This window comes from Manis pentadactyla, chromosome 7 (assembly GCF_030020395.1).
Source record: "Manis pentadactyla isolate mManPen7 chromosome 7, mManPen7.hap1, whole genome shotgun sequence".
Lineage (NCBI taxonomy): Eukaryota > Metazoa > Chordata > Mammalia > Pholidota > Manidae > Manis > Manis pentadactyla.
The window spans coordinates 126081871-126102955 of NC_080025.1; the positions used below are offsets into that span (position 1 = coordinate 126081871).

Here is a 21085-nt window from a genome sequence, read left to right on the forward strand (position 1 = left end):
CAAAGAGTGATTGTGATGATGAGAACTAATTAGTGAGCTTCGTTATTAACAGTTCCCCTTTGAGTCTTGCACAAGATAATCCTGAGTAGTCAATTTTTAACTAATAGGTTGACTGTGATGCCTCTTTCCCTGTACTCTTTCGTGTGTTGTGACATTAGTCTCTCACCAGTCTTAACTATTTTAAGGCCTATGCTTGGGGTATTTTCAGTGGAAAAAAAAATCAAAGAATTCTCTCTACTAACAGCCTTTTACCAGTTCCAGAATTCACAGAACAAGTTCTGTTCCCCTAGGGTGCAGTTGACCGGGCTGGCTAAGTAGTGTTCTCACAGACCTCAGTCCTGACCTCCCATGTAAGGATTCTCCTGTTTTCCCCTCGCACCCCCTGCACCCCCGCCCCTACTCTCTCACTCTCCCAATCTTGGCAGTTCTTTGTACTATATCTTTTTAAACATGTATCTGCTAAACAGCAAGGCACTGTGTAGAGAAAAGGTGGCTATCCAACTGTTGAAGGGGATTTTGTGTAGGCATTCACACGTACACACATGTGGAAGAGGTTTGGCCTGACAAGCCAGAAGTGAAGGCTGGGTGGGAGTGTCTAATTAAGGTATCTTTATAAATATTTTCCTCTCTCTAAGGATCATCCTGCCTTTCCCCAGGGTCGTTCAAAACCCGGCTCCTATAAGTTTGAGGTAGAGATATTAACATCCTTTGAAATGAAGTCACCCCAGAGGCATTTGTTGCATCATTACTTTCTCAATTTCAGGGTGCATTGAGGAGGTAGAAACATTCCTTAAAGAGATGCCATCCACAATAGCAGGTTAAATGTGGCTAATGCGACCTTAAATTAGATTTTCTAGGAGTACAGGAATACTTTGTATGGTTTATTTTGGAGCATAGGTAATGTGAAAGCTACCAGGGCAATAAAAAAGACTTATCTGCTCAGAAGTACAGTTGTTTCTTGATTATTTACACCAGTGGAGGGGAATATTGGTATACAAAACAGAAAGCTATAGTTAATTTATCTACTAGGTTCTCAAAGCCTTGAGGAAGTGTAGTGCCAGATAACTATGGCAAATAGATTCTCAGACCTGTGTAAATAAGCAACAATGTAGAAAATCTCAGGATGAGAATCTCCACAACTAGAATTCTGAGCAGAAATATTTTATTTTTAAGTCTTACCTTGAAATGAATGTTCTGTGTCAGAAGTCTCAATGTTATCATCTCTTTAAATCTGAAGACTTTAATCTTTATCTTTAAAAACACATTTTGGAGTTACAAAGTTTATAAACAAATTTTTTATTTGACCAAACCTCAGCTCCTGCTTCAGGATTTCTGGAGAATTTAAAATGTCATTTTGATGACACTGAGCTTTATCACTTCATTGTCCTTAATATCCACCAGGCATCCTCAGCTCCCTGGTAGGGCCTAACCTGGTCCTTCTTACACTGTTTATCATAAGCAAGGTTTCTCTGTTTACCTATTGCTGTAACCCAAAATAAGTATAAGAGCCTGAACCACATGGCTGTACTTGCCCAAGTTCTTTGGAAGGCAAATCATTTAACCACATTCAGTCAATTTAATAGTAATATGATCAAAACTTCCAAAATAAGTAATTTCTATAGCTAGATTAGCAGGGAATGATTTATGACTATACGGTCTGAGGGAACTTGTCAGTAAGCCACTGAAACAAATATTAAGTTTCAAGGATTCTTGTACTGAAAAGGAGCATGCCAAGCAAAGGAAGCACTTGAGATGACGAGGAAAAGACAGGCACCATTGTCTGCCTGTGACTGAGATTTGAAGGAGCTGGCGTCTTTTGGTGATCAGATTCAATTTAATTGACTTTATAAGAATTTTTTTATTCCTAAAATCTATCAACTTGGACAAAATTTCCTCTTTTCCCTTAACGAGTGGTCCATAGGCATATCATCTTATTCAAGCCTTTGGAACACTTGCCTGAAGTGGGAGATCTCCGGGTCTTATCTTGCAATTTTGCCCCTGGAAAGAAACGTGGCCAATTCTGGCCAGCTTTTAAAATTTGCTTTTATGCCTTCAGTTGTCATAGTTGGCTCTCATTTCTATTATTTGTCACAGTAGATGTCATATCACATTCTCTTATGCTGTCTTCCCTTATGTTTCAGGAATAGGACTGTTATGGTATATATAGGCTGAGGCTTAGGAGGGATCAGGAACATCTGTTTATTTTTATTGCATGGCTAATAAATAGGGAGGCACCATCGTTTCTCCTTCACTCTCAGTGTTATTTAAGTACCGATCTTGATAAAGTAGGTAATTGTTTAGCAAAATAAGACAAGAGTCTGCTGCAACTTCCAAATTTTTAGTATTAATATTAAAGGCATTCCTGTGTGTATGTGCTGCTGTTACTCCTATAAGGATCTTATTGTTAGATAAATATGTGCAAAACCAGTGGTGAGCAAAAGCTTGTTTCTGAAAAATACAGATCACTGCAGTCTTGAGGGAAAAGGTCTTCTCTTCAGAGACATGAAGGTGCCTCCTGATTTTCAATAATCAATTTGATAATTGTTGTTGACTTACTGGCTCAGCTCGTGAATAATGCTCCAGATTTTTACAGGCAAAAGGATTTTAATCAGGTATTGCTTTCTTTCCCATGGAGCAGTTGGCTTTCGAGGCTGTTCTGGACTTTGGCCAACTGCCAAAAAAGCATTTTCCCACCATATATGTACGGTAGGGTATGTGTTGCTCAAGTGTGCACTTGGGTGAGTTTCCAGCCCACTGAAGCTCATTGTTACCTTACCTTTTCTCAGTGTGCCATTAGAGATATTGAGAGTGGATGACTGTCTCCTTTTTTCTGAGGATCTGTTTTAAGGGAAGGATGAATCTCATTACTATAAATATTGTTTTCATCCCAGCCTACCTCACTGCTTCTGAATGAGAAGGAGCCCCTTTGGCTGCTGTTAAAACTCTCAAATACTTGATGGCTTGTTAAATTTTCATTATCTAATGAGTATTAATTTAGATACAATAGTTCGGTTGCTAGGAGCAGAGAGAAAGGAAGAGCTCGGCAGAGGGCAGATTGCTTGTGCACAGGGGATGGGAAAGCATGCCGGGCTTGCCGTCCGCCCAGGGAGTTCACAGTTCTGCTGGCTGGGCTGAAAACCTCACCAACTGATGTCCACTGACTATTCCCCCAGCACATGGGTTGTGATATTTTGATGCTTGCTTACTCAATCATCTGTTTAATTAGCTTGAGAGACTGAAGGATTTGAAACCTCATAGCTCCTCTGTAGCTGAGAGCTCTGAGGTCGAAGTGTCCATGGTTTGGTATTCCTCAGGGTAGAATGTGTGCACTTCGAGTTGATATCTGAATAAAGTTTTAAAAGTGCTGTGCAGTTCCATGTGATTTTATTGTTTCTGTATTTATTCCTGCTGACAGGACGTGGTATGGGAACATGTCCTAGAAGTTTCCCAGGCTGGGAACAGGAGCAGTGTGCCCAGGCCCCAGTTCATGCCTGAACAGCACTGGAGAGCAAGGTGGCTGTCTCAGCACCCAAAGAAGGCTTCACACTTCTCCTTCAGCAGTTAGCTCTGAATACATAGCCTCCTCATGACCGAGGATAAATGGCATTGGTTTTCCTAGGAAAGGGCTTTTAGGGCCTATGTGACACAGCCTGGGGAGCACTTTTTAATTTTTATAATGAAAACTAAAGGTTGAATTTTTCTCCACATCAGGTTAGTGTTAGTTTTCTCCTCTCAGTTTTATGCTCTAAGAAGAGGAGCTCTTTTTCCTGTCCCAGAGGCGTGGAATTCTCATTTCAAAGCACCTTCCTAACTTGTATATCCATTGAGTGCTTAGTAACAGAATGGAGGGAAGCAGTCAGTGAGAATATGCTGAAAACTTTGATGAACCACATGAGACCTTTTTTATGTCATGGTTTCAGAAACATCTGATTTCATAGGGTTAATTGCCTAGCTTCCCCTGGGCCACCAGACATTTTGCTGTAGGACAGAGAAGGAAACATTTACCTGAATCCCATTACTTTTCTCATGATTCCCTTCTGATTTTGTTCACCAGGACACCCAGAAAGCAAAGCAGTTCCTGCCCTTCCTCCAGCGGGCAGGTCGTTCCGAAGCGGTGGTGGAATACGTCTTCAGTGGGTCGCGTCTCAAGCTATATTTGCCAAAGGAAACGTGCCTTATCACCTTTTTGCTTGCAGGTAAGCCTTTGTTAAGCCGAAAATTCCTCCTGGAGCTCAGAAGTCATCCCTGGGAGTCACTCCCTCTTCTCCTCTTTGTTTCAGACAGCACAGGAGTCCATCTGGGTGATTCACTCTAATTGAGAGACAAACACACAGTGTCAAGATTTGATCCCTCTGTCACTGCGAACCTGACACCGGGCCCTCTCCCTGCTCATTTCCACCAGCCACAGCGTGTGTCCTCACACAGCCTGAGTGAAAGGATTTCTGGGTGGGAAAACATTCGTGGCAGGATTCTCACCATTGGTGTTTCCCATTTGAGATTGATGGCCCCGCCGTGTTAGTCCTGGGAAGGCTGCACAGGGATGGAAACCCACTGCCCTTTTTCTAGCTCCCAGGCAGCGCCGTTTGTCTCTCTCTTTTATTCTTTTCAAATGTTATTAGGATCCAAATCCTTTATGAAACCCCAGCCATGACATTGCCGTCACGGGCTCCTGCATCTATCGTGCTTCTGTTGCACAAAGCTTGCCGGGTTCGGGAAGCCTGCCTTTCTTTCTGATAGAAGATACAGCTTTCTTTTCCTATCTTTTCTAGTAGCTTAATACTTCACACGTCAGCAGGACTGTGTATGAACTGTGCTCTTTGAGCAATTTACCTTTATACATCCAAGGAGTAGACTGCTTCATTTCTTCCCTGCTGGTAAATCATAAAGTTCTTTATTTCCTGTCGGTACTTCGCAGAGGCTGTGGTCTTGAAGAGAAAGTGCTATTTCCCTCCAGCACCCCACTCCTGGACACACCAGCAGTCCCTGGCTCACAAAGGACACGTTCCGTTGTGTTCTCTGGTGCACATCGCCGATTCTGTTGCTGGCTTATTGCCTCCACACTTTCTCTGTTGGATTCTTGAATAGGATTTGCCAGGACCAAAGAGGAATGGGAGCCCTATTTGCTGTCCCTGCCTCATCTTCACTTGCCTAGAGGGCGCCGACCCTGTCTTTGGTTGAGGTGTCCCTCAGGCCCCAGCGGAATGTGTTATGTGAGAGAAATCACTGACTGAATGCGTGACCTTGGTGTTCGCACAGCTGCTGGTGTCACTTCGCATTCAGGCTCCTGCACCCTCTTCAGAATTGAAGTATGACACGAAGCTCAGGGGCCACTATAGGAAAGATGGTTGCAACACATTCACACCTTCCTGGAGACTGTACTTTTATTTCTGAGAATGTGAGTTGTAGTCCCCTGGGGGGGCGGTAGAGTGGTATATACTCGAGAGTCCTTTCATTCTGCCATTTGTGCCTTATTTAGATTTCCTTAGCAGAGAAGTTTTTCAGCAATGGTTTCTTACTGTTACAGAGTATGAGTTATATATTCAACTCAGCCTATGCTCTGTACCTACAAAACAAAAGCATCCCCTTGGCAGCATAGAGCTTTATTCCAGAGATATAAAATAGAAACAGTATTCTTTCTGGGAAACTCAGCCTCAGATCTGTACGGGAGTGAAAACAAAGTTCTGGCTTCTAAACTTTAAACTACCTGAGTGGAGCCAGCTTAGAGCTCAGGCCTGCCTTGACTGGGGTTTTCCTTTAGAACCCTTCTTTCTGGTCGTACCTTGCCTCAGACACAAGCACAGTGTGATGACTCAACCCTGCATCAGCCATTCCCCCTGTGTACTTGGCATTATTCTAAGCTTAGCAATTCAAAACATTGTCTGAATTAACTTACATTCTGAAAGGTAGATTACAGAAGCATACACATGATAAAAATACAAGCTTTTACATTTTTTTTCCTGCCATACTATATGTGATTATATTATGCATCATCTGGTTTCTTTAGAAACCTGGCAAGGATATAAGACCTTTAAAAGCCGTAAGAGAAATCAGACCTTGGTTTGAACCTGGCTCTCCTGTGTACAGCAGGTGACTTTAGGTAGATTTTTTACTCTCTTTAAAACCTTAGTTTACATGTCAGTTACCTGGAGAGTTTCTTGCCTCTCAGGATTTTTGTGAGGGTTTAATGAGATGTATAAGGGGTTGAGAATAAGCCTGTCCTAAAGTAGATCATAAATAAATATGTTTCCTTCTTCTTGCTTATGAATTAGTGAATTTGTAACTAGAGATTTCCTAATCTCCTGTATGGAATGGTAAGGCAGTGCAGTGTGTGTACCATGGAGATGTTGCCCTATTTGATCGTGGAAATACAGGAAGGAGCTGACTTTGCCTCCTGACTAAGCAAAAAGCTCACTGAAAGGAAGTCTACTGGCTTTTCCCCTTTGAGTTTGGAGCAAGGAACTCTGCATCCTTGTCAGACATGGTCCTGGGTCTCAGAAAGCTCTAGAGGGAAGACAGACATGTAAACGTACTGCAGTGTTGGGCACTGGGTGAGATAATAAAATTATTTTCAAGGCATATAAGTAAAAAGAAGAGGGAATGGTTAGTTATTTTGGTGGAGATCAGGACTGTCTTCCTGAGGAGCTGATAACTGAGATGTGTTTTGAGGGACAAATAGAAATTTGTAATATTGGGGGAAAGGAGTAAGGGAGGAACATTCTAGATAAAGAAAATAAAGTTGTGGAGCTGTGATACATCCTGAGGTGTCCAGGCAACCATGAACAATCCGTTGGTATTGGTGGAGTATCTGTAGACCTGCAGGGCCACCCAAGGTATGACATAAGGGAGTGATTGGTTTATTTTGATGGATACATTGAAATTAAATGAGGCCGGAGGCTCAGAGAGCACTTAAGAAGCCAGAGGAGTAGAGGCTTGAAATCTGTCAGTTCAGAAGAAGAGACCTTGGAAAAGTTTTTTGGTTAGGGATGGGTCTCACGTTGAGTATAGGAGAGAAAAAGCAACTCATCCAAGCCTTGAATGATTAGGCAGCTTGTGATGTCCACCAGCAAGGGCAACACCAAAGTCAGAGTAAGTTTTAGGAACAGATAGTTGGTGGTCAGAATATTAGATGTAGAATCCTGAGAGAGTAGTTTTCTGGAAGCCAAGGGAGGAAAGAATTGCAAGGAATCAGCAGTGTCAGATTTTACCTGAAAGATCAAGTAGGCAAAAACTCTGAAGTGATGTAGTAAGTCGCAGATGACCTCTGTCGGTGCAGTTTCATCAGAGTTTTTCAGCTAAAGACAGATTACAGGTGATTGGGAAGTAAATGTGGGAAATAAGGAACAATTAAAAATAGGCTGTTCTTCACAAAAATCTAAGAAAGAAAAGAGTACAAAAACAAAAGCTTAAAGGGTCAAGGTAACATTCTAAGGGTGTTAGCATCTTGAGTACTTTTATAACTAATTCTTATTCAAGATGAGCAGAACATGGCATGTATAGTTTAAAAAGATATTCAACATACCTGTTTTCATACCAATTATGGAATGTAAAACTCAACAAAATCTTGGCAAATAAGGATATAAAAAAGATGGAGTGGGAAAATATAGGGAACATGAGAGCGCTGGTCTGAATTCTAAGAAGGAACTAAAGAAAGGGTACAAGGAAATGATCAGGAACAGTGGCCTGGAGGAGACAGAATGAGGTGGGGGTGGGGGCTGTCCTTAGAGAAGGAGCCCTGGGGCCTCTCAGACCAAGTACAAAGCAGACACCAGATTCATACTGGAGGCTGGTTCACCTGGACAGTGAATGGCAGCACACGGCTCCTCAGGTAACTGGGGGGTGCGCTGTACACTGGGCCAAAATGGCATTCTACTGCCAGTGTCTCTGCAGCCAGGAGGGGGTTGGGTGGTGATTCTCAAGGGGAAAGTCAAGATAATTGTTGAGCAGCCCTATATGGGCTGCTGCCATTAATTCCAGCCTTTTGGAGAGCCTTCTGGACTTAAAGGTGGGGTGGACACTTCCCATTTTTATGTGGCCTTTTTTGGGCAGACGGCCCCACAGCTTGAAAGGGAGTGGCATTTGGCCCGAGCCAGCTGGCCTCTCTGTCACGGTTCCTGCACCCCTGTACGGGCAGCAATTCTTGGTCAGATGGGAAAGCAGGTGGGGCTGCGCGGAGTCAGCTGTAGCTCACAGGTCAGTGGCTCCTGAGAGCTCTTGCCCTTCATTCCTTTGAGCACCTGGCTTGGGCTTGGTCCGTGAGCAGGTGACCTTACACCATCAGAACCGAGACTGTTCAAGGTCCCTCTGCTTGCCACTGTGGCCTCCATCTATGCACACTTACTTCATTCAGTCTTGGAGGCAATCACAGTCAGTTCTTGTCCTGAGTTAGCAGGCAAGCCAGATCTCCAGGCAGCCCACGTTCGTTTAAAAGCAGCCTTTTCCCTCATCTGGCATTAGTGAGACCTACATGTCCTTCCAGTAGAAGAAAACCAGTTTACCCACAATCTTTATTTTTACTTTATTCTCACTTGCTATGTGTCACATCTTTCTTATTTTCTTGCCTAAAGGGATACTGAGGCACACATATTTGCAAATAGCTTGGCTCTTGATTCACATTTGTATTTAATAGCACCAGTGGGCATGGAGTGTGTGTCTTATGGTTAAGATTTATATTGTTTCATCATTTTGAATTACTCTTAGCTCTGGGGTATGCTAAGAGCACAGTTCTGTCCTGAAGCATACCAGGTCAGGTTAGTACCTGAAACAAAAGGCTTAAATCAGAAGAGAAAAATACTTTGAGGTTTCAGTGCCAAGTAATCTAAGTAGTTTTAAGATATTTGGAGTCTTCTGCTAACACAGAGTGAGCCCCTTCCATTTGCATTTCCATGTTCTCAAAGGTGGGACAGCATTATGTGTGAGGAATTACAGACAAGCAGGTTTGAAGTGTTGGAATGGTGTCAGTCATCTTAGATGGAACGCATGGTACAAGCCACCTTGAAGGAGCCGCCACCTGGTAGGGAGTTCCCAGGCGGATCACAGCAGGTGACAACCAGTTACCTCATTGTGTGAAACAGGGCTAGAAAATGAGACTTCCTTTTGCCTGTCCTTTGGTATTTAAATCTCTCTCTCTCTCCAATTATAACTCCCCTCTGGAGGTGCATTATGACAAGGCAGGAAATGAGAAAAGGTTTTGGGTGTCTGAGGTTTGATAAATGGTGGTGGCTATGTGCCTGGCAAACTAAGGTTTGGCTGTGTGTCCTTCCACCTTGAATGCCTTTAAATAAAGTACCCATTTCCTTATTTCTCTTTAACGGCTCTTCTGCAGCCAGTCCCAATAGGTGTATCAACTGCCTGTTTCAGTAGACCCAAAACTTCTAATGAGAAAGGAGAAGGAAGGTGAACGGGAATATCATCCCCATCTCCTGGCCCCAGGAATGGTGGATCCCCATTGATTACCAGTACCTAACAAAATTACACAATTAAAACCAAAGTATTTTGAAGTGAGAAATCCCATTCTGCTATCACAGAGGTGCTAATGAATCAGGCTGTTCTTGTGGTTGTGTTTGCTGGGCTTCTATCCTTAATTAAGCAATTACAGGGTCTGCTGATACTTATGAATTCCTTTCAGATGCTTTAATTGAATTGCAGCTTAATGGGTATTTGTGAAGTGGGGTATTCTTTCTCTTGGGACTTCCCAGTTTGATTCTATCTCCATACCTACTTGCTTTCAGTTGGGCCCCATTACTGGAAATGGGTAGCTTGACATGAGACTTTCGGGGCTGCTCTAATTCACTTTAAAGATACTGTATTGTTGTATGAATTACATGAATTGCGGTCATGTCAGGAGGTCCTGGAGGGTCACTTGGAGGAAGGCATTAGCACGATAACCAGGGTTGGGAGCCTTTTGTCTTTGATAGACAGACTGTGGATGATACATAAATTACATTTCTACTTTTCTGAAGAGCTTTGTATCTGTGGTATAGATAGCCATATGAAAAATTTGAACAAGGGAAATTAAAAAGGCGTTATGAAAAGTACAGGCAATATACCATGGGAGTGCAGAGGAAGGAACAATTGGAGAATGGAAAAGACTTCCCAAGAGAGATGGAATTTGAGCATCAAAGAAGATCTGGAACAATTTTTGGGGGCAGGCTATGTGTGATTCATCTAGGCAAAACAACTTAGCCTATATTATTAGTTCTCAAGAAGAGTTGCCTAAGAGAAATGGATATATTCATCAATCATTTTTCTTTCTGCTTTTGTCTGGGCAAGTAAATCGCCTGAGGTCTGTTGCCATTGAGCATTCAGTACTCTGCCCTTGACTCCTCATCTCAGGCATGCTATACCATTATCCACTGGTCTTGTGGATGAAAATGCAAGCCAACCAGTATGTCCTGATTATCTCCTGTCTTTGGATTATGAATCATCTCCAGAATGAGCCACCTCATGCTTTTGGGTCATTCAATCATGTGCCTATTTAATAATTCAATCACATATTTTATTTCCACTGGGCATTATGCTAGGAATATAGAAATGCATAAGATGGGAGTTTCAGCCTTCAAGCAAAGTAATTGTGTCTATTCACATAAATAATATATAGACATGAAGGAAAACATACATTTTTAAGAAGGCTAAGAGTAGGAGAAATATGCCTAAAGTGCCATACAAATGAAAACAACTTAGATTTTCATACAACAATAACAATAAATGTTGTGCTACTGTCAAAAAAGCAGGAGCAATCCTGTTCTGTAACCCAGAAATACAGGATCCATAGAGAAGTGCTGCCAAATGCTGCCTCAGCCCAGGTCCCTGCAGGCCTGAAGCATATTCCATCCCAGGACCATCATTCAGAAGAGGCAACAAACGGCAGATCAGAGTGAGTGAGCAGGATGCTAGAAGACCCACAAATGCCAGTACCTGAGGACCAGTAGTAGGCATCAAAGGAGACCTCTAGAATATGTTACAGGGTTTCAGGGTAAAAGAGGCAGGAATTCACTTTGTCCAGTAGGCATTTCAAATATTTTTTTGACTGAGAGTAATATTAAAACACCAATAAAAATAAGATTTGCTCAGCATGGTTTACTGGTAGTCACAGACCTTGGAGCTAAAACATTTAAAGATGAATTCTTGCATTCCTGCTTTCCAGTTACCTGTTTCCTTCAAACTGGCCTGCATATGTTGGTGTAATGCTGTGACCCAGAGGGAGGGAGGGGCAAGGCCCACATGGCAGTTCCGTGCCAGCCTGCCTAGAGACTCATGCCACTGAAGGAAGGCTAGACCTCGCGGTGGCACCATCTTCTAGGGAGTCTGTCAGACTCCTGAGGATGGCACAACCTCCTCGCTGGTGTCCAGCCCTCATCATCTCAGTTGGGTGTTCTGTGCCAAGAAACAGAAGTTGTTGATTTATTCTCAGCTGTTACGTGATAGGCCCATCAATTACCCCAGGATGGAATGGGCAAAGGTAAGTGAAAGGGATCATCCCAACCTCCTAAATCCTCTGATTTCTGCCTCTACTGTTAGCTTTTGAGTTTCACTTCTGGTGCTTTTGAGTTTTAATGTAGCTGAGACAAGGGAAAGTGGGTCCTGGCACGGGACCAGGCCTCCTCCATGCAGAGCTACTAAGAGCCAGTAGAGTGGTACAAAGGGTAGCCCTGCGAGCTTCCCCCAGCCCCGGGGTTCCTTGTCCATTCCTTCTCCTCCCCTCCCGCTTGCAGGTTCTTCTTGAGTCTGTAAAGCCTATGTAGGCTGCTCTCCACCTGGTGGGCATGAGGGGTAGGAGTGGGAAGCTTACTGAAATCTGATGACAGTTCTCTGCTGGAGCGTTTCCAATGCCAACACCTGTCGCTGGTTGTGCTCAGATACCCCAGTTCTAATTCCATTCTGTAGCTTTCCCAGAAAAATACATTTCTGTGTGGATTTTTCAGTCTCATCTTGTCAGCCCACTGGCATTTCCCTGCAGCCACTTAGTAGTACTGGTGCCAAGCAGCAGCATCCAGGATTGGGCAGCCTGCTACTACCCTTTCCCTGTGGGGGTGACTATTTGGCCAGCCTAATAGTAGAAAGTGGCAGGACCAGGATGCAGGAGAGGGAGTGTAAGTGGTGTGATAATTTGAAATTAAGGGGAAATACCTTGAAACCTGGTAATGGACAGCCCCAGGGTGAACAGTGCGCACCGCCTGTAAGACTTCATCTAGTTGCTATGGGAACCACTGCTCACATCCCCCTTTCAAACAGAGATATGACTCGGTATTAAAAAAAATAGTTTCTCGTCATTGACAAATTTCTTTGCCCCCAAGCCCCAGGTCGTTGCTCTCTGTGGATTCTTTTCAGAATGTTTTCTTGAGCCTTGCCCAATCCGATAGGCTGGATTTGGCAGAGCCTAGGCCTGGTCCCCTGTATGAAATTTGAATGAATGGCACTAACTAACAGAAAATTAGGACACACTAGGTGCTCAGTGTGGACCACTAGGCCAAGCCCCACCCCTGCTGTTGCCCCTGAGGGGGTGCCACTGGTTTCCACTCAAGGAACTGGATAGGACCATGGCCACATAATGCACTTCCTCACACCATACGTGAGGGGCTCTGAGGAAGCCAGCCCAAGGAGCCACACTCAGGATCAGGCCCAGACTCTGATTCAGGGCTGCCAAGGACAGACCTGGTAGGAACAAGAACAGTTCACAGAAGTTCCTTTCATATTTTGAAGACATCTGAGACACAACTGCATTCTCAGTCGTTTTTTTTCCCCCCATCATTAGAGCTTTTTCCTATTTATTTAAATTATCCACTTACTCTAGACCTATTACAATTTGGGTTTATTTTAAACTACCCTTTACTTGTAATAAAAGAAATGAGATCTGCATCTCTCTTAGCAGCCTTTGATTTCTGGACATAATGGTTACCTGCATGGTAGACTTATAGGCTTCTTTCTAAGAGGGCTTTGGAGAAACTTTCTTTTAAGCTTTCTGGATTCCCTATAGCATTTTCTTTTATACTTACGCTTTGCAACAGCAGTCCTGAGTAAACCCTAGTAACTCCCATGCTTACCTTCACTGTATGTAGGGACATATTTAAATCAACTAGTTAGTCTATGATGGGTGGAAACGTTCCCATTTTCCTGCTCTGGTTGTGCCTCCTTTTCCTGAGCTTGTACATCTGCTAGTGATTTTTCTAGGGTTAATTTGGGTGTTTTTATTTTTAAATTGGAACATGGTGTCTGTCTCTTCTCTGTGTGTTTTGGATGCAGCCCCTGTGCTAGGCATGCGGTTATTAACTCCACTGATATACCAGTTCGCTCATTAGCATTTGCATTTTAAATTACAAGCTAGAGCAGACGACATTTATGCTATATTTGTACCATTGCCTTCTTCATGAATGATGTCGTATGTGCAGGGAATTCAGAAATAACTCCTCTATAGAGGGCTCTGATGTATTTTAGTCTCTTTTTCAGCAAACTGCTATTTTTTTACTCTTTATTCTTTTTGTTTGATAGGGTTTTTAAAATTCTTTTCCAAGTTTATACCTATTTCTGAGTGCTACTGATTGGGAAGTGCTAATGACAGACCAACCCTTTATATCAAAATAGGCATATTGCGTAGAGTGGCCATCTTTCCTTTTGATTTTGTGCTCCTGGTAAGCAGTCTGCTATGATTAGAAAAGGGAATTTTCTCCTCCCGGTTGGATAAGTGGGAAGATATGGTCATGGGTACTTACTTGTTCTTGTATTTTTGCTCACATTCCTCTTTTTTAATAGTTGATTAGTCAGTGGTTATTTATTAACACCTGTTATCGCTCAACTGCATGGGGAAAACAGTACATAGTGTATGCCTTCAGGGTGCTTATTTCTGACAAACACTAGATTGCATCATCTTACAGCCCATACTTAAATATCAGAATGTAAGACACCAGGTTAGATAAAAGTGGGCTTCTTAAGTGAGAGTTACCTGTTAGTTAAATCCTCTTGGGGGAACTATTGCTCTTGGCAAACAGTAACTTCAGCACCTAAATTGCAATAAGCAAGTCAGTTATGTCCAGTCGTCTGTTATGAGCCTTCCTAGCCTTACATATGCCTAGCTCTGCCTAAGCTAGGCTTTGGATGGTTTCTGTTTATGGCAGATTGGGGGCAGAAAACAGAGCTCTTGTAGACAGGCCTGCATTCCTGCCATTGTGCCTTTTTCTGTGGTGTCGAATTTTGAATTCTTTTAAAACGTATCATGAAAATTCCAAGGAAGTCACACATCTAGTAGATGTACATTCTAGGTAAGCAAGCAAATTTCTGCTATTGATACAAAACTATTTTTATTTCCCCCACTTTGCATTAAAGGTCTTCTCCCATGGAGTCCTCATTCTACTAATTAACAGCTGGAATATCCAGTCTATGAAGAGGTGCATCTGAAGTTCATGATCCAAGTACAGATGGTCCATTAGTTTGGAACCTGATCCCACCAAGGTGTGTCATTGCCAGGCATGGCACTTAGGCAGTAGTGAAGGAAAGGACACAGTAGGAGCATTCTAAGCCTACTCTTATGTTGATCCATTTCACGCTTTGAGACTGACCTCCCAGTAAACACTGCCATATCATGCTGATGCTGTTCCCTTAGCAAATAGGTCTTACCCATTAGAATGAGTGTTGGGGGGTGGGTAACTTTTTTCCCTCAGCCCAGTATCACTTGAGCAATTCCAAATCCTACTTCCCTTTTGATACAGCTCTGTATAATTCCTTTGATTATGTTAATTTTGTAGTAATTTCTTACCTGGAAATCTGCTGATTTAGAGTTCTCCTAGAAACCCACACCAAGCTTTACAAACACTGGAGTCAGATCTCCAGATAGAGTCAGTCGGGTCTATAGTCCTGTGAGGAGTCCTTCCACTTGACATCTTAGGGCTCAGGGATAGTTCCACCTCACATCTTTACATTAGTTCCTTTTCCAAAAAACAAAACACTGACAGAAGTTCTTTTGAGAACTTGACGGGTAAGATGAAGTTGATAAAGAATTGTGACTTCCCTGGGGCTCATCTGTGTTCGGCACACTCAGTGTTTGCCATGCTCTTTAGTGACTCCCATGAACTCCAGGCTCCCAACACTGGCCATTGAGCCTCAACTGTTTTCTTCTAGTCTTAAGCTTCTTTTGGTGTCTGGACCTGTTACCTGGCAAATTTTTCCCTGTAAGAGAAGAGGTAATTGTAGATAGCATGGAGATAGATGAGTGGGCACCTCCAAGCCTCAGAGGTAAGGCAGAACAGGAGATAGAGGAGGCTAGGGTCCCCTGTACGGGCAGAAGAAGGTACATTTGGCTTGCATGGTGGCTGGCATCTAGACAGCCTCCAGAGTGTCGGTTCAGTAACATTTGTAAATGTTGCCTAATGATGCTGACGGAAGCAATTGAGACAAGCAGATCACTAAAAGAGGCGAGGAATCCCACAGACTCTTTTTCATTGCAGTTGTTAGCAGGTGAAGGGCTGACTGCTGCCAGTCACTCCCCATCCTGCTGAGCCAGGGCTCTGGAGGAGGGGCCTGTGGTTGACTATGGCCCGCAGCTACCCAACCACCCAGCCCTCTCATGGTTCTCTGCACCTTCCCCCACTATGTTGTTGGCTTCTGACAGAAACCGTAAATTAAGTGGGTTAGGAATAAACTGCTTGAATGCATTTGTGCAGGATAGCTTCCCTCACCAGCTCTCTGAAGTGCTTTTTGAAATACACGGGAGCCCTTTGTGAGCTGCTTTATAAGCTGTGAAGTCCATTGTTGCTGCTCTCTGCAGCCAGCGTGTCTCTAACCTAAGTAATGTCGGCTAGGCTCCGGGCCAGGGTTTGGTGTTAGAAACTCGCATAAGCAGCAGAGCCACCCACCAGGGTCACTAGCAGCTGTTGCAAGTTGGAGGATTTGCAGAAATTGAGATCGCTGTTCCCAGATACTGGCACTTGCCCTGTGATGAAAGACCGAGTCTGTGCGAGGGGCCTCTGTATGCTTTCCTTCAGCCTTTTCTGCTCAGCCCTCTATTGTGGCGCCTGCTCAATGGCCCCGTTGTGGAGGAGGGTGGCTGAATGGAGGGGTGAGTGGCCTGCCTCTACCGCCATTCCCTCCCTCAGTTGGCCTCAACTGAGACAATAATAGCTCTTTGATCCCCTGAACTCATTCTTGGGGCAGCAATTTCGTGGCATATAGCACAGATGCTGAGGGCTAAGAATTCAACCTCCAGAGGGCAAAGAAATGAACTTAAGCTGAAAGAGAATGTCATGACCCCTGCTTCAATTACCGAGGTGTCCTTGTGCCTTAACCCACCCATCTGCACCAGAGAAGCCAGGGAGGTAAGACCAAAGACCAGAAAAGGTCTATTCTGATAAAGTCATTCATGGTTAGTATGTTTCTGATATGATAACCCAAGAGTGAAATTTTTAGAGGGTGAAACCATTTTGCACAGTTTCTTCTATCACATAGTTATGCATATTCATATATTAATATTCTGAGACCAGTGTAATAGGGCCATCTTACTAGAGATTAAACTGCCGAGAAACCAGCATGAACAGCCTGTTCGAGGTATCTAATCCCCTGACCTCTACCACAGCTCTATCATCGCCTTTTTATTTATAGAACTGGTCACAATATGAAATTATCTAATTTATTTACTCATTTGCTTTTTAATTTACTCTTGCATCACCAGAATGTAAGCTGCTTGAGGATAGGGACTTTGTCTATCTTGTGGCTTCTGAATCCCTGTAAGGGTTGCTAAAATAACTGACCCCACCCAGAGTCAGCACAGAATAGGTAGTATCTTAGATGAATGAACACTGAAGTTTAAAAAACAATAAAAGTCTGTCTCCATAGAGAATGAGAGCTTGAGCCACAGTAGTTCTAACATGTCAAAGAGCACAAAACTGGGTGTCTACCTGGAGAAGTACACTAAGACTTAGAAATATCCCTAGTCACATAGCCTCTCTGGGCCTTGGGGTTTTTCATTAAGTGAGGGAGTTGTATTAGATTTCTCTAGGGTTCATGCCAGGTCTGAATCTCTAATAATAATAGCTTTTACTTATTGAGTAATTATTACATGCTGTGGATTAGCTCATTTAATCTTTATAACAGCCCTATTAGTTGGGTACCTTTATAGTCACTGTTTCATAAATGAGAAAACTGAGGCTTGGAAAGTAAATTGCTAAGAAGCAGTGCCCATTTTCTTGATCTTGTTGTATGTGCTGTGACTTAACCATACATGTCGTCATTTAGAATGCAGCGTTTCAACTGATGCTGAACATACTGTTCCGACGTCCAGTCTTCCTCTGTTTATTGCATCTGCCTATGCTTTCTTGTTGATGGGGAATCAACCAGGTGTTGCCTTTCTTTTGGGATGACCAAGAACAAAGCGTAAGGGGACAGTTGTAATGGCCCTCTTAGGAAATGTAGTAATGTGGGTATGAGATATTAGCTGTTGTTTTGGATTTAGATTTGTTTTCTGGCTCCAGAGATGACACTATTAGGAACACATCTAAGATGAGAGCATGGCTAGGACATGTGATTATGGAGGAGAGAGCAGGTCAGACCTGTGGGATAGGTTTATGAGCTGGGACATTTATGGACAAATTAAACTTCTACCCTGAGTAAGCAAAGTCCTAAGCCAGTTATTACTGTTCTGGCACTTCTAATGGGCCCTATGCAACCATTATAAATTATTCAGCTGCTTTACTAATAAAAGGCCAAGCAACTTGCCTAGGCCTGGTGATACTTAAGTATAGCTTGGAGAGAACAGGTTAGAGGGACAGGATATTTGCTGACCATTAAAGAACCATCCTTTCTAATTTGGAGTTGAAAAGGTTAAACTGTCTGGAGTAGCAGAATCTTGAGAGATAGCACATAAAGCTGGTGCTGAAATGGTAACACTGTAGAATAACCCAAGGGCTTCCCTCTGAGGAATGCCTGCTAAGGTTCACTGAACTGTTGTTTCTGATGCACCTTTCACAGAGTGTGAAGAAGGTGATTGAGTGCCCCAGGATGTCCAACATTTAAGCATCAGAAGTTGGAGTTTTTTAACATAATTCTCATTATTTTTTACTTTGGTATAATTTCCAGGTTACAGAAAAGTTTCAAAACAGAAAAAGATGAGCTTCCATTTACCTTCATTGAATTGTTGCCATGTTGCCCCATTTGCTATCCATGTATTTTTAGAATCAGAAAATTTCTGCCACATTGCCTCTTAACGCTTGTGAAACAGCATAGATGTTTTTCCCACCCCATACAGACATGCTTTTTTAAAGAACCCCTGTGGTCATCATAGTTATTCCCTGGTGTGATGTTTATTGCCCCAGACTGGAACAGGAGCCATGGCAATTGTACATCCTGGCTTTTCTAGGAAAATTCCTGCTTTCAAGCGCTCTGTTCATTCAGGCCTAGTGTCAGGCCAGTCGGTCTTTTTGGTTGAAAGATACCACTATAGCAGCTTTGGGGCCCCGTCAGGCTCAGATGTTTCCAGGAATGAGAGAACCTGGAAGTAGTACTTTAGCGAAGTGGTTCATAGTCCCGTCTCATAAGCCCCTGGGACAGTGCATGTCCTACTGTATCTGCGTGTTTTAATGGATCATATTGAAGCAGTGAATCATTTATATACACCTCCAAGCATGTTTGGGTTCTATTTTTTAAAGGTGCTCTGAGAATATCAGTGATTGATTGATGAAGTCTACGTGTGTCTGCCTCTTAGCCTGCTGCAAGCTGCAGGACGCCGTGGGGAGAAGCCTCTCAGGACAGTGCTTCCCAGCAGCCCAACTGAAGAGCATGACAAGTCCTATTCAAGGCCCCTGACTGCTTGTCTCACATTTCATGGCACAAAGTTTTAAGAGAAAGCCTGTTTTTATTTCATCTTTGCACACTGTTGTATTTGTTCTTACAGCTTCCTGAGTTTTCACTGAAATGAATACTGTGTTGGGAGGTGTATTTGCCTTCATTGATTATGTTTCTTTCAACCTCACTACATTCTGTTTTTTCATTCATTAGTGAACAGCCTTGATCTTATAATAGCAAGAATTGTCACAATAATGATAACCATTATTGGCATTTGTACTTTTTAGTCAAGCATTTTACCCCCATTGCATTCTCATAGAGGACTTCAATAAGAGTGTTATCTTTCAGTACAACAGGAAATATTCAGCTTAGTAGAGTTGGGATAGGAAGCTTAGTCACAGGAGAATAAAATGGTGAAAGGTGAGCTTGAAACATTTTAAAGGAAAGTTGATAATAGAAAGTTCAGTGAACAAAAAAAATTAGAAGACCTTCTTTCTCATCCAACTCTCCTGCTCACTGTATATGGCCTATAACTAGTCTTACTCAGGTGTCTGCCCCCACTTCTCTGATCCTCATTGGCTGTACTTTTATGGGCTTTAACCTATTACTCCCAGATATGGTCCTACCTATGTGGCTTTGGATTGTATCAAATGATGTTCTTTGAAGCCATTATGTTGTGAACTCTTGCCCTTGTTCTTAAATTTTGAGTCTGAGATCAAGTCACCAGTAAATTGAGTTGATTGACTCTCCCCCCCCACTACACACACATAAAGGTGATCTGTATGAGTAGGATATGACAGCTTAGAAGACAGCTAGTGTCTTCCCTGAGTTCATCAGATAAACACTAATTGGATGACAGAGCTCAGTTTTAAAGTATCCTGAACTCTGGTGAGTTAGCCAAGGGCTAATGCTAATACCATCGATCCAGTTCTCAGAAGAGCATTTAGGGCCCTGATGAGATGAGGACCAAGGGCTTCGGGGATGGCCCCAGAGAAAAGTCCACACACTGTCTTGTATTCTCTTAGATTCTTCTTTGGGGAAAGCTCTTGTTTGGGATGTACCTTGTGCTCAAATGTCTCCCAGATGTTAATGTAAGGCCTGGGTCCCTACAGGGCCCAACTGTTTTATATTCCTTGTTCTCTTGGTGGGGTTATTGATTTATTGTGCCAAGCATTGGCTCGTTCTGGAGTTTGTTTTCTTCCTCACGTGCCCATTTTGAACCTACAGATTTTAAATACATAAGCTGAGAAATGCAAAAGTTTAAAATTCTGTTAAGAATGCTTGTTCGCCCACTTCACACATGAGGTATATTAAGGGTTCACCTTTAGCAAAAGCCCAATTATAATTGCCAATACTGCTTCTGTATGGTGTGGGACTGTTAACAGTTGCTATGAGAACCTTAATTTTTTCACTCCCTGACTCATTTTACATGAACAATGCAAATGTGAAGAGATTGGAAGGGGAAGGGATGATAAGACAAGGAGCTGGCAAATTAAATGAAAGTTCTCTCTTGAATCAGTTTGAATGGAAGTTCTCAGTGCTCATTCAGTTCTTCAACCTCGCGCCCTCATAGAAATTTGTTTTCCCTAAATCCTGCAGAAGGAATTAAAATAGCTTGACCTTTGTTTGCATCAAGCTTCAGAGCTATTCAAGTTCAATACTTAGCAGGGAGATTGCCGTTAATGAGCCAAATTTAGAGGAGGTGGATTTTAATCTCGTAGTGTTTGGAAGGAGAGGAGATGTGCATACACTGTGAGAAAGTAAGTTTGTAGCTTTCAATATTACATTCAGAACTGAATCTGTCTCCCATCAGCATTTAAGAACCAAAAACTGTGTGGGTTTCTTTTGTTGCTGTTGTTTTGTTTTGGGGGCAAAACACATCTCATCTACAGTATGTAGAATCTTCGGTTAAAACAAAATACCTTTCTGCAAGTAGCTCAGAAGTAATCTTTACTTGTTTTGAACTTCGTATCTGAAAAAGAAATTGCTATTCCAGACTAAGCCTCTTTCCCTTCTTTGCAGCTCCTTCGCTGCTCAAGCTTTGGCCCCAGCTCAGGGTAAAGTGTGGGTTAGATTCTCTAAAGAAGGAAAAGGTGCTTCCTCAGCCTTTGTCAGTGCTAATGGCCAGCTGTGTCTAGTGCTCTATCACTTTGGGTTTTTTTTTCTCTCCCCTGTTACTTGGTGGGCCTGGTTTTATGCTGAATAGAAGATAAAAGAGTGCTTACTGATCCCTCCCCTCCCTCTCTGTCCTCCTCCTCTCCCTGAGCTTGAAGTGAATTGGAGTGCTGGGTCAGAAATGCTTGATTTGCAGTTTGGAACAGCC

General features: G+C 42.9%; 1 protein-coding gene across 4 annotated transcripts in view; it reads left to right on the plus strand.

The window, feature by feature from the left end:
* SND1 (staphylococcal nuclease and tudor domain containing 1) overlaps positions 1 to 21085 on the plus strand; it is a 446546-nt gene that overhangs the window by 293063 nt on the left and 132398 nt on the right. For all 4 annotated transcript variants that reach the window (XM_057504746.1, XM_057504745.1, XM_057504744.1 and 1 more), the window contains exon 15: positions 4055 to 4196. In XM_057504746.1, the coding sequence (XP_057360729.1) occupies positions 4055 to 4196 (142 nt within the window). The remainder of the gene's footprint in view (positions 1 to 4054; positions 4197 to 21085) is intronic.